This window comes from Ylistrum balloti, unplaced genomic scaffold, assembly GCF_031769215.1.
Source record: "Ylistrum balloti isolate Yb309-2 unplaced genomic scaffold, AGI_CSIRO_Ybal_v1 Utg370126, whole genome shotgun sequence".
NCBI lineage: Eukaryota > Metazoa > Mollusca > Bivalvia > Pectinida > Pectinidae > Ylistrum > Ylistrum balloti.
In genome coordinates, this window is record NW_026782140.1 from 686544 (window position 1) to 700347 (window position 13804).

The 13804-nt window shown below is 33.0% G+C and overlaps 1 protein-coding gene across 1 annotated transcript; it reads left to right on the forward strand.

The window, feature by feature from the left end:
* Positions 1-304: 304 nt before the first annotated feature.
* Positions 305-7806, forward strand: LOC132550545 (adenosine 3'-phospho 5'-phosphosulfate transporter 1-like). The gene is made up of 3 exons (XM_060214638.1): positions 305-353; positions 5906-6135; positions 6695-7806. Exons 2-3 carry the CDS (start codon positions 5913-5915, stop codon positions 7804-7806), a joined length of 1335 nt encoding a protein of 444 aa, XP_060070621.1. The 5' UTR covers positions 305-353; positions 5906-5912.
* Positions 7807-13804: the final 5998 nt, after the last annotated feature.

Below are 13804 nucleotides of genomic sequence, written 5' to 3' on the forward strand. Positions count from 1 at the left end.
GATTTTGCTAAATTTGATAATGCTAGCTTTACATGCAGCGCAATGATACAAAAAATAATGTATTTTTGTTTTCCTACCACTAAAGAAACTCACAAAACTTATATTGAACACATTTCAAATACATTATTATACACGAAAATTTAATAATTAAGTGAATTCCCTGGATTTCAAAAAGAAAAAGCATGTTACATGCTGACGGTCTATATTTTATAGTGTATATGTTTCCGAAAATGCGCAAGCTAGCTACAGCCGCAGTTTCGAACCGGAAGTTGTCAGGCAACTCGCATCAACCTATCAATCACAGTTCGTAGGCATAGCCATCAATCTGTCGTGTAAGGAGAATCATTACACAGGTATGTCATGTCAACAACAGTATGTCCACGTGTTTTTGATTGGACGTATTATTTTCTTCCATATGGTTGATATATTTTTTCATATTCAAGCATTTTCAGGCTCTTAAAATTATGTTGGATATCAAGATTTCACATCAGCGGTAAGATGCCACGTCATGTTATGTGTTTTATGTTTACAAACACTTGTCTTAGGTTTTTAGATTGAGTTTATAATCAACATTTACAGCATTGTCACTATGTTCCTTGTTAATGGTATATATGTGATTAATAATCATTTAACTATTCGGTTGCATGGTACCATGGTCTGACATAATCTGATTTGTGACGGAATGTTCTCTTATAATGTTTATCAAATAATTAATATTAACTTCAATATATACGTCTTTTAGTGGTTATATACATATAAAACGGTTCTATAACTTAAAAGATATCATTAGCCATGCATTGCCATGACATTTTATAAGTCGACGACAGAGAAATTCTCTATGTAAACATTCAGGTTTCAGAAAAAATGTGCAGCTACTGTATAATCTACCATTACAAATTACGATATACTTCTTTCTAGGCCTGTGCTGTGACTTGCCCATCACATATTAAACTTAATTCTGCACATATTTTCCGTCAGTTTCACTTAACTTAATAATTTGTTTAATTTCCTGTGATTTGAGGTTTCTGATGCACAATAACACAGCAGATTTGCAGGTCAAAAATTTAACTGTTTTGTCTCACTTTGTTTTCCACATATCAAGAACTGTGCCATATCTTTCTTGCATTACAGGTTTTTAAAACATTGCTAGCTGTTCAATGAGATCTGAAGTGGCTATTAATCAACAAAACACAGACAAATATTAACATTCCTGTATATTGCAATTGTACATCATTTATTTCATGTCATAAATGTTGCCAGTGAGGTACATTGTAAATAATGTTAAAGGCTATTGATATCGAATTGGAGGAGTGATATTTTGAGTCACTAATGAAACATAATGACTTTATATATCTTAAAACTTGATGCATGAATTAGGGTGTGCTTTGCAAGACTTCACTAACACATGCAGGAACTGGTTACTTCATTTTTCTATAGGTTGCCTGGTATGTATACAGTGTGTTCCTCATTCAAAGAATGCAAATTTAAGACTTTACAAACAAATTCAAGATAGCAGTGTATACTTGTAAAAGTAATCTATAAACAAATATTTGATATTCTATTCTACATACATGGTTTGAAAATTACAAATAAAAGTAGTGGTAAAATGTGGTACAAAGTTTAACATTGTACTAATATCTTTTTAATATTGAAAGCATAATTTGGAAACATTTTGAATGATATAGACTGATTGTGATGATATCCTTTCTAGTGAAAAAACAGATCTAAAGTAATGAATGCTAAAGTAAATTTTCATGTGAAAATTCATAATTGAAGATAAATCATTTCCTGAAAATACAGCATCTGTGATTTAAGCTCTTTATGGCAGCTAGAAGTTTATTCATTCAAATAAATAATTGATAAGCAAAACTTGTGAGTCTTGGAGCATTTCTATTTAATTGATAATAGTATGCAGCTATCTGTATCTGCAGATAAAATAATATTTAGTTTCTTAATTGAACTGCCTGCAATAGATAATTTGCAAGGCTTTATACTTTAATTTGTTATGTAAGGTACGTAATTAATGATATGATTCAACTCACATGGATATTCATGTCCCAGGAATATAGGAACTGTGAAATTTCGTTTTCAAATCTTAATCAATGCATATAATAGTGTACATGTATGTAGCATTACTTAGAATATATGCATATGTACAGGTATGCACTACCAAATGTATGTCATAAACAGGGATATACGCTGGTATGTACTACCAAATGTATATCATAAACAGGGATATACACCAGTATGTACTACCAAATGTATGTCATAAACAGGGATATACACCAGTATATACTACCAAATGTTTGTCATAAACGGGGATATACACTGGTATGTACTACCAAATTTATATCATAAACAGGGATATACACCAGTATGTACTACCAAATGTATGTCATAAACAGGGATATACACTGGTATGTACTGACAACTGTATGTCATAAACAGGGATATACACTGGTATGTACTGACAACTGTATGTCATAAACAGGGATATACACTGGTATGTACTGACAACTGTATGTCATAAACAGGGATATACACTGGTGTGTACTGATAACTGTATGTCATAAATAGGGATTTACACCAGTATGTACTGACAACTGTATGTCATAAACAGGGATATACACTGGTATGTACTGACAACTGTATGTCATAAACAGGGATATACACCAGTATGTACTACCAAATGTATATCATAAACAGGGATATACACCAGTATGTACTACCAAATGTTTGTCATAAACAGGGATATACACCAGTATGTACTACCAAATGTATGTCATAAACAGGGATATACACTGGTATGTACTGACAACTGTATGTCATAAACAGGGATATACACTGGTGTGTACTGATAACTGTATGTCATAAATAGGGATTTACACCAGTATGTACTGACAACTGTATGTCATAAACAGGGATATACACTGGTATGTACTGACAACTGTATGTCATATACAGGGATATACACCAGTATGTACTGACAACTGTATGTCATAAACAGGGATATACACTGGTGTGTACTGACAACTGTATGTCATAAACAGGGATATACACCAGTATGTACTGACAACTGTATGTCATAAACAGGGATATACACTGGTGTGTACTGACAACTGTATGTCATAAACAGGGATATACACTGGCATGTACTGACAACTGTATGTCATAAACAGGGATATACACCAGTATGTACTGACAACTGTATGTCATAAACAGGGATATACACCAGTATGTACTGACAACTGTATGTCATAAACAGGGATATACACTGGTATGTACTGACAACTGTATGTCATAAACAGGGATATACACCAGTATGTACTGACAACTGTATGTCATAAACAGGGATATACACTGGTGTGTACTGACAACTGTATGTCATAAACAGGGATATACACCAGTATGTACTGACAACTGTATGTCATAAACAGGGATATACACTGGTGTGTACTGACAACTGTATGTCATAAACAGGGATATACACTGGCATGTACTGACAACTGTATGTCATAAACAGGGATATACACTGGTATGTACTACCAAATGTATGTCATAAACAGGGATAAACACACAAGTATGTAAATAAAGGACTTTGTATTTTCTTTATAGAATTTCTCTATATATCAGTGCAAACCTTGAATTTTTTATAGAATTTCCCTACATATCAGTGCAAACCTTGAATTTTTTGTAGAATTTTCCTACATATCAGTGCAAACCTTGAATTTTTTGTAGAATTTCCCTACATATCAGTGCAAACCTTGAATGTTTCTTTTCATGTTATATAAGTGGGGAAATGGAACCAACACCAGATTTCTGTCAATGGGATGGATTCTTTTTCATGTCCTGAAGAATCCTAAAGTAGGGCAAAACCTGTCAGCCTATAGATAAATTGAGGAATCCTGTCCTTTCACCTGTTGTGATTGATTTTTAGGCATACTCAACCTAATTCATTGTTTGAAGTTGTGACATTCACTTATGACTTTACTGACATTTTTTCAAAACTTAACATCTAATATTTCATGTCAGTGTGGAAAGAAAAATATGTCATGCAGCTGGTAATCCATAGCAGTATTTAACAAAAGTAATTCTGTGTATGCTATCATTAATCACATGATGCAGTGTGAAGAACAGAAAAACTTTTGTGTCAAAACTTATCTATTTGACAACTGTTATATATAGTCAGATACAAATAAAAAGTATTAAATAGAAAAAAATAGAATGATACAGTAAAGTATATATCAGTGTTTATCTGTTTCATTTTGGATGTGTAGGTGTTCAATTTTTTTAATTGTTATAAAATGAATTCTGTATGATTCATCATTTGCTAACTTTTGATTTATATATATATATATGAAGATGGCCGCGAGGCCTGAAAACGTTAGTGATATATCTGTTTGTCATGTTAAGTGATTAATTTTCTCTGTATATACGATACACAAAGTTTTTATCTTTTTAAATTATATATATATATATATATATATACACATATTTTGAAATCCTTAGGTCTCTTAGTGCCAGTAACAAACAACCTGTATTCTTGGAAAGGTAATGATTTCCTTGTGTTTGTGTTAATTTTGTCACTATACTTATCCTGATTATGTAGAAGAGCTATTCTACTTAACCATGATTTTTTTCCATATTTGGGCAGGACTAGATTATCAACTTCTAATTATTTTGTCAATGTCAACCATAAGAGGTAGATTCCAGATGTAGTATTGATTCTGATACTGTGCAGTTAATTTGTTTAACATAGGAATTTTACAATCTCACAAGAAAACTAACACACTACTCTGTACATGTGCACATGTTTTTAAAGGTCAGTGAAACTGGTATGTAGGTGTTTCTGGTCAACAGCTCTTTAGCTCTTTAGGGGGGGGGGGCGGCGAGTGAGAAGGTGTTAGGGGGTTGGCAGTGTTCTCATCAAGTGATTGAAAGCATCAATTGAAAAAATCCTGGATCTACCTCATATTCAGCTATTATATACAAAATATGAAGATGATACTTTCAGCTATGCATATTATTGTGATGGCAGCATTCTCTGAGTGACCTGTACAATAAAATTCAGGCTAAGATTTGTCGCCTTTCTGTACTGACAGTCATAGCTGGCACAAGTGTAGATACTTTTGACATGATCCTACACATAATGACATTATTGTGTGGATACATGGTGACATTACTGTATGTTATATATCTATTGGTTATGCTGTGTATTTTGTGAAGTTTTGTTATGGTGAGATGTGGTTTGTTTTAGTGTGTGTGTACCTGTCATTTGTGTGATGTCCTATACACAGACTAGATATCTATTGTGTATCAGATATCACAAGGTATATCTAGATTAGACCAAAAAAAGTATCTGTATTTCACGTTTCCTTACCATCCATAGGTTTTGGTTACATAACCTATTTTTCAACATTTCAGCTAAATTGTATTGAATGATTTCAAGGTTGTTTTTTTTTTCACATGAACATGGATCTTTGTCACTGATTATTAACTTTTGTTGCATTGAATTATACTTTCCCAAATGAGTTTGAAAAAATCCTTGCATAAGTACCACTGTTCTTGAACTATTTATAAAACCTGTGGTTGATAGGCATATAATATACACTGTATGTGAATCAGTGTTTGTATTTATAGATACTTATATCAAGATTGAAGAAATACATGAAGGCTGTATCAGACCTAGGCCATGTCGATAACTCTTCAGAACAGTTCATTTTTTCAAATAAATCAATTTAACAATATTTAGGGGAAATATATAGCTGATGATGTAATACCAATATATCTCTTTATATTAAAGGAGAATTTATTTACTCATTCTGCCTTTAACTTGTGATCATTTGTCAATATTAAAATAAAGTAAAATATGATAATACAGTTTATATTGTTTGATCATTTTCAGTGCTGTTATGAAGGCCACCATGTGGTTCTTGGGCATTCTTGTGCTAAATATCGTGTTACCACTGTGTCTGGGGAAAGAATCTACTGCAGCAGGTGGGGTGATTGATTCTACCTGGACAGACTTCTGGTTTGTGCGACTATGTCTCAACATCCTAGGATATGCAACCATCTTTGTGCCTGGTGCGATACTGATAAAATATTTCAGGGATAAACGCTATAATGAAACAGCAGGTAAGCGATTTATAATTGTACAATGTATACAACAGAACAGTCTTTAGTAAACCATTTTGTGACCTGGACTTTTTTAAGCAGACAAATGATCATTTGTTACCATTAGTGTTAAACGCTTCCATTTCAGTGTTGGTGACTTGCTAACAGTCTTATACACCAACAGGCTTTCTATTTTGACCCTACACAGCCTCATATGACTGAAATGTGTTCATCTGAGCTATTGTTCTAGTACTATTCACAAAATGGCTTTTCGAGTTTTGCTCAATGTTTCTGTGTATATGGAGAAGGTTGTTGATTTTGGTAAACTACAATGTAGAAATACCTTCAGTCAGTCAAAATTGGAGCTAAATATAAATGAAAACTATCTACAGAATGTACATCTTGGAGGAAATTTGATAGATAAAAAGGTAACATTGTTATTACATTGTACACAGATTAAGATGTTACCAAGCTATAAATGATACATGCAATCACAATGCATGTACCTTTTTGTTAAAGTCAAGTTGCTTTGAAATCTACAGATTACCTATTCTATAATAAAATATGTATATATCAACAGGTCCAAGCCTGCTGTCACAGATTGTCAAGAACTGTGTATTTGGTAAAGAAACAGAGAAGGGCCTTTTAGAACAAGGTGGGCCATCTAAAACAGGTGGTAGCAATGAAGACCAAATGAGTCAGTGGCAAAGAGGTGCCACACTTTTGTTTTGTGTGGCAGGCCTGCAAGGAGCATACCTCACATGGGGTGTCATACAAGAGAGAATCATGACATTTGAATATGGAAAAACTGACACAGAGCCAGGAGAGTTTTTCAAAAATTCTCAATTTTTAGTGTTTATCAACAGAATTTTGGCACTAGCTATTGGAAGTATCGTGTTAGTTGTGAAAGCTCAACCTCCGCACAACGCTCCATTGTTTAAGTACTCCTTCAGTTCTTTCTCCAATATAATGAGTAGCTGGTTCCAATATGAGGCTCTCAAATTTGTCAGCTTCCCTACCCAGGTTCTTGCTAAAGCTTCTAAGGTAATACCCGTCATGCTGATGGGTAAAGTTGTATCCCGCAAAACCTACGACTACCATGAATACATTACGGCATTGATGATATCAGCTGGTATTAGCATGTTCCTATTAAGCAGTGGTGACGTTACGCGACATAAAGGAAGTGTTACCACAATGTCGGGAGTCATACTCTTGGCAGGGTACATTCTCTTTGATAGCTTCACATCAAATTGGCAGGGTGAATTATTTAGAAGATACAAGATGTCCCCCATCCAGATGATGACAGGTGTGAATTTATTTTCTTGTATACTTACTGCAGTCTCTCTGCTGGAACAAGGTGGATTTTTTGATTCAATAGCATTTATGGGTCGTAATCCTGCCTTTGTATTTCATGCTGTCATCTTAAGTCTCTGCTCTGCTTTTGGACAGTTGTTTATATTTTTCACTCTCTCAAGGTTTGGACCAGTGACATTTACTATCATTATGACAATTCGCCAAGGAATAGCCATTTTGTTGTCTTGTATAATATATGGTCATCCAGTGACTATGATTGGCTTTTTCGGAATAATGGTGGTTTTCTTTGCTCTGTTTCTTAAGATCTATGCAGGCCACAGGAAGAGGAAAATTCAGCTTGCTACTCAACAGAGCAATAACAGTGTGTCTAAAGTTTGAGACAGTTTTTTCATGATCAGTGGCTTAATATTGTTTCAACATATGAACCAATATACATCTACATCTGGGACCACAAATTTATGAATCAACTTACCATCAATATAGTTTAATGTTACATGACAAGGGAGAGATTAATTGAAAAATTTTGTGTACAAATTATCAAAACAAAACAATTTTTTTTTCACAAGTTGTTTATAATTCGAGGGCATTCTAATTTTGCCATTTCAAATTACCAGCCATATCAACAAAAGCTATGTTAAACCAAAATAACAAACCTTTTCCTTATAAAGTTAATTTGATGCCAAAACACATTTAGAAGCTTTAACTACATCTAAAATTGTTTTCCTTACTATAATTGTGTGTCTTTAGACAACAGTGATATACATTTACAGAAATATTGAAATTGTCTTTTTATATGATTATTTTTGTATGACAAAGATTTTTGACTGTTGAATGCATTGTTATAACATTATAATGAATCTATTGCTATGGTTTTGCACTTACAGCTAGTCAAGCCATGGCTCTGTTGTCACAGCAATGGTGTCACTTATTTTTATGTGACAATTTTATTTTCAATTAACCAGTTATTTTTTCCTGATTCAGAAATAGGTGTAAATCAATGTTTTTAAACGTACATATATGGTCATGCCATTGATATGTAACCTAGTTGACCTATAAGATATAATAATGATAGATAACAAAGCTGTATTAGAAGATGTTAAAGTCACTACATGAGAATTTACACTTTATCAACAGGAAATTTAAAAGTTGAATTTTTAGAAGTAGCAAAGAAGTTCACAAATTAATTGAAAAATGGAATGTCACTGAAGTAAGTTCACATATATTCAAATCTGTTAGTGCTGTTGATATGAAATTTGACTTTATTGTTTTATGAATATGTATAAGTTTTTTTTTTAATTAATTAATTAGCTTGATATGTAATTTAATTATTTTGGGCATCAGCTGGGTTATGTATATCTTTTCATAGTTTTATTTATTTTGATTATTTTAATATATTGTTGGTGAAGCTGTCTGTAAAGCTAAATGTTAATACCTCTTGATAAGTTGTGAAGCAGTCTACAGACTGTTTTTTTTTTATATGATTATGGATTTTGACTTCTCTGTTTAATGAATCCTGAGGAAATCATATTTATGATTAAAAGGACCTGCTGTCAGTCTGATACACTAAAAACAAAATTTTAACCAAACTCAGTGTTTGTAGGATTTCAGTCTTGTCCAATCAATTTTAAAAACAAATAGATATACATTTGCTTATGTCTTATCATACTTTGATTGGAAAACAAACCACGACCACTGAGCATGAATTCCAAAATAACACATCGTTATCAATATTGTATTTCTATGCAGCAAGAAAAATAGCCTAGGTGATGTGGAAGTAAGGTTTAGATGCACCTTGATGTGTTCCATACCTTAACCCTCGACAGAAATTGGTCATCAGTAGCAGATGATACCAAAGAAATGCAGAGAGACAGCTCTGTTGAAGGAAAATATTTTCATGTTGAACTATAAACATTTCCACAATTCATACAAATTCCTGTAATGGTTACTTCCATGCAAATTTTTTTGTTTTTTAATTACTATCAATAGCAAAAGTCAGTAAGTTTAGACCCTTAAAGCAACCACACAGGCTGTCCGTCCATAAAACTTTGATAATTTACTTACCGGGTATACATGGTACATGTACATTGTACAATAGTGGTGGAAATGTTATCATAAAATAGTGGTGAAGTATGGATGGTATGTAAACTATCATCATTGTATAATATTACATATATTTAGGTGCTCTAGTGGTGTGGAATTTGTCCTGGTAAGATATGAACATGTTTTCTTTAATACAAATGTACCAAGGAGCATTGGTTCCCATTGGTCACGAAGTCACGTGCGTGAATGGTCTAATTGAGGATAATAATCCGTTTGCAATCAGAGTTGTGAAAGAAGGGAAGAAAGTGGGTCACATTCCAAGTGAACTGTCCAAAACAGCTATTTTTTATCAGGCATGGTCGGAAAATTGCGTTAGTAGTTACAGAGGACACTTATCGACATTCCTCTGTTGCTGGTGGACTGGAGATTAACTGTTTTTGACATTTTTCTGGAGTACATCTCCTTATAAACCGACATAAAACCATTCTTGATTGTGACTAAAACTAAAAAAAATCAAGACTTTTTGGTATCTGAAGGGGGAGGGGGCGCTTATAGGGACATGGGCGCTTATTGGGTCGAATACGTTAACTGTGATACTCAAACCATACTGCTTTAACTAAATATTTCAGTGGTTGTAGACTCCTGTAAATAATTCCAAACTGATTGAACTTTACTAAACCAAATTACATGGTAACTTGTCTGTAACAGATAAGTAATATACATCTGTACTTTTTTCAGTGGATTTATGCATGGTTTCATGATGCAGTTGTAAACATTACCTCCAACCATGGAGAGTTCTAATGTACTGCCATTATGTGCTACAGTGATGTAGAGAGACTATTTTCATTGTGACACACTGTTCACTCTTGTGTCAATGTTAATGACCATTGTCTTATGGGTTTTGTATGTGTGTGTGTTTTTTTCTTTCTGTCTAGGTGTATATATAAATGTATGTATGTATGTGTGTGTGTGAGGTTTTTTCTTCCTGTCTAGGTGTATGTATGTTTGTGAGTTAGGTTTTTTTTTCTGTCTAGGTGTGTATGTAAGGGTGTGTGTATGTGTGTGTGTGTGTGTGTGCGTGCGTGCGTGCGTGCGTGTGCAACATTTTTAATCTTTACATGATAATTATAATGTTACACTATTTTTACAGATAATTGTGTATGTGTGATATCTAGGGATGTGTATCCATTGTATTGATTCACCAATTGAGGGATCTGTTTTTGTTTTTTTCATTTTTTTTTTTTTTTTTTATATATATATATATATATATATATTTTATGGAAAAGCATTGAATTATTTTCATCTCAATGATATATGGTTTATATCAAATGTCCTGAGTTAATTTGTTCTAGATATGTTGATAGGTCACGAGGGATAATCTCAGTTTGTCACTTCACCTGTTTTCCTCCACTTATGTCCCAAATGGGGGTTCTATTTATTATAATTTCACTATTGACCATGTCACAATGTTAAACCCTGTCTCAGACTGATTAAAGTGTCTAGTTGAAATATGATGTACTTACTTTTACTGTTTATTACAATGTCTAGAGTTTAACTATGGTATTCCCTTGGAACAATGTAAGGGAGTATTTAGGAACCCAGATTAATTGTTTATTTGTCTATCTTACAGAATGCTTTAGGGAGATGTTGCCCTTTTCTGGCGGTAAATGTTATCAAGAGCACTACTACTGCTTTCTTATATGTACAAATTGGTACAATAAGAAATTATACCAATGTACTTTGTTGTTGTTAGTATTTTATTAGATATCAACTTCTTTTCTCATTTTTCAGTGTAGTAACAGAAATAATACGGAGGTGGCTTGTAGCATATACACTTCATCTATTTTGGCATTTATGTATTATATAGAATTTTTATCAACTAATGTGTCTGCATCAAATAATGTAATTTTATTGTTATCATTTTAGATGGGGAAATCCTATATATATCATCTCATAAGAATTTGTTTAAAATGAAATTTTGATATTACTTCAAATACTGTTTGTATATGAAATGTATAAATTAAGGTGTCCACATATATATGATCAGAAGAAAGTAATAGGAAAAACAAACACTTCTGTCTTAAGTCATATGATAATGGATTGACTTGCAGAAGATTAAAGGTTTAGTGGATTTAAATCAGACGGAGTAAAAACAAATAGCACAATAAGACAATTTTTTATATAGTCATAATTTTAAAAAGATTTTAAGGAAAGGGGTTAGGATTGGCACTTTACAGGCTTATCACTCACTTTTACCATACGAATATGAAAAAAACAGCTGCATATTGCTATTGCATGTTCTTTTTATATAAAATTCTTATAGTAAAAAGATATGAACAGAAAGGATTTTATTCACATTTGAATCATTAATATTCCTATTTTTAGCAAAGTGAAGTGATATTTGTTATGTTTGAGTTTCCTTCTAATACCCTGTGAGATATACTGGGTTATAGTTGGGTTAAACTTATATTTGAGTTTCCTTCTAATACCCTGTGAGATATACTAGGTTATGGTTGGGTTAAACTTATATTTGAGTTTCCTTCTAATACCCTGTGAGATATACTAGGTTATGGTTGGGTTAAACTTATATTTGAGTTTCCTTCTAATACCCTGTGAGATATACTGGGTTATAGTTGGGTTCAACTTAACGATGCAGCTACATTAAGGTGATTGCTACACATAATGGAAACACAGCATTAAAATTCAGCAGAAGGATTTGAAACAAATCCTCAATTAAAAGCGTGGTTCTCTCAGTAATGTATTTGTACATCATTTTTCATGATATGAGTATTGAAATATCTGTCAAGTGGTAAAATTGACTGATACATGTTGAAAGCATTACCTTTCACGAGTCAGTATTAATATTGTAGCAATAACAGGGTGGTCAAGTGGCATGGTGGTTATTGTACCTGCCTTTTGTCTAGGTGACTGGGGTTGGTGGTTACTGTACCTGCCTTTTGTCTAGGTGACTGAGGTTGGGTGGTTACTGTACCTGCCTTTTGTCTAGGTGACTGGGGTTGGGTGGTTACTGTACCTGCCTTTTGTCTAGGTGACTGGGGTTGGGTGGTTACTGTACCTGCCTTTTGTCTAGGTGACTGGGGTTGGGTGGTTACTGTACCTGCCTTTTGTCTAGGTGACTGGGGTTGGGTGGTTACTGTACCTGCCTTTTGTCTAGGTGACTGGGGTTGGGTGGTTACTGTACCTGCCTTTTGTCTAGGTGACTGGGATTGGGTGGTTACTGTACCTGCCTTTTGTCTAGGTGACTGGGGTTGGGTGGTTATTGTACCTGCCTGGGTTCATTACAACCTGCTTCATACTTTTTATAAAATAGTTCATGATAGTAAATATACTTACTGTTACTTAATAATGTTTTTTAAATGTTTATAGATTATGTGACGTTTGATATCTAATATATTCATAAAAATGATATTTGTCTCATTTAGGAATGATGAAGATCTGCAATTTACACTTCTTCAAATATATACTTGTCACAAATTGTTATAGGTAAATTGTAACAGTGAAATATTGTTCTTTGTACTGTCTGTTAAATAAATGTCTGTAACTCAATCATGATTCAAAAATCCAAGCTCACATGTATTTGAACCATCTTAAGGATATACTTCAAATAATCTCTCGACAAGAGCAAGACTACTAGTGCTGCAGGACAACTCAGGTTAGATAGATTAATTCTGTTTTATTTTTCATTAAGGAGGTGTTATTTCTATATAATCATTTTCATTCCAGTGAGTTTACATTTATGTTTTATTTTCTTTTTAAACTTTTTTTTTTAATTTATAGTAAACTTATGACATCTCATATGTGTAATGTTTATTGTGTAATGGTTTGGTTTTTTTTCTAAGTACCAGTATATTCAAGATTCCATTGTGTATCAGTAATGGACTTTGGGTTTAAGTGGTGGTGATTCATTCAATTTTTATCTGGGGTAATAATTTTGCTCGGTTAGAAAACTATTTAAACAATTTTCTTTGTAAGGTACATTATAGTACACAATATTCTTGATCAGATCTCAGACTTAATAACTGGGTCATTATACTATGGGTCAGTAAGAGAAAAAGCATGAAAACTTGCAATACTACAGTTTGATGTTGGTTACTGGTATTTCCTTGATAACAATTCCTGGTTTTAAAAGTAACTTTATGCGAGGGTGAAAAACTCGGTACTTTTCTCTGTAAGAAAACATGTAATCCAATGAAAACTATAGCTTAACAGTAGCTTTTCAATTTTTTTCTGTTCTACAGTTTGAATTAACTCGCTGTAAATGCCAAAGAATGTTTATAATAAAAGCAGAGTAATGCTTTTATCATGATTGTTTTTA

Excerpts from the sequence above, each read along its gene's own strand:
- LOC132550545 (XM_060214638.1), top strand. The coding sequence starts at position 5,913 with ATGAAGGCCACCATGTGGTTCTTGGGCATTCTTGTGCTAAATATCGTG. Across the intron at positions 6,136-6,694 it reads ACGCTATAATGAAACAGCAG|GTCCAAGCCTGCTGTCACAG; the intron begins GTAAGCGATTTA and ends ATATATCAACAG.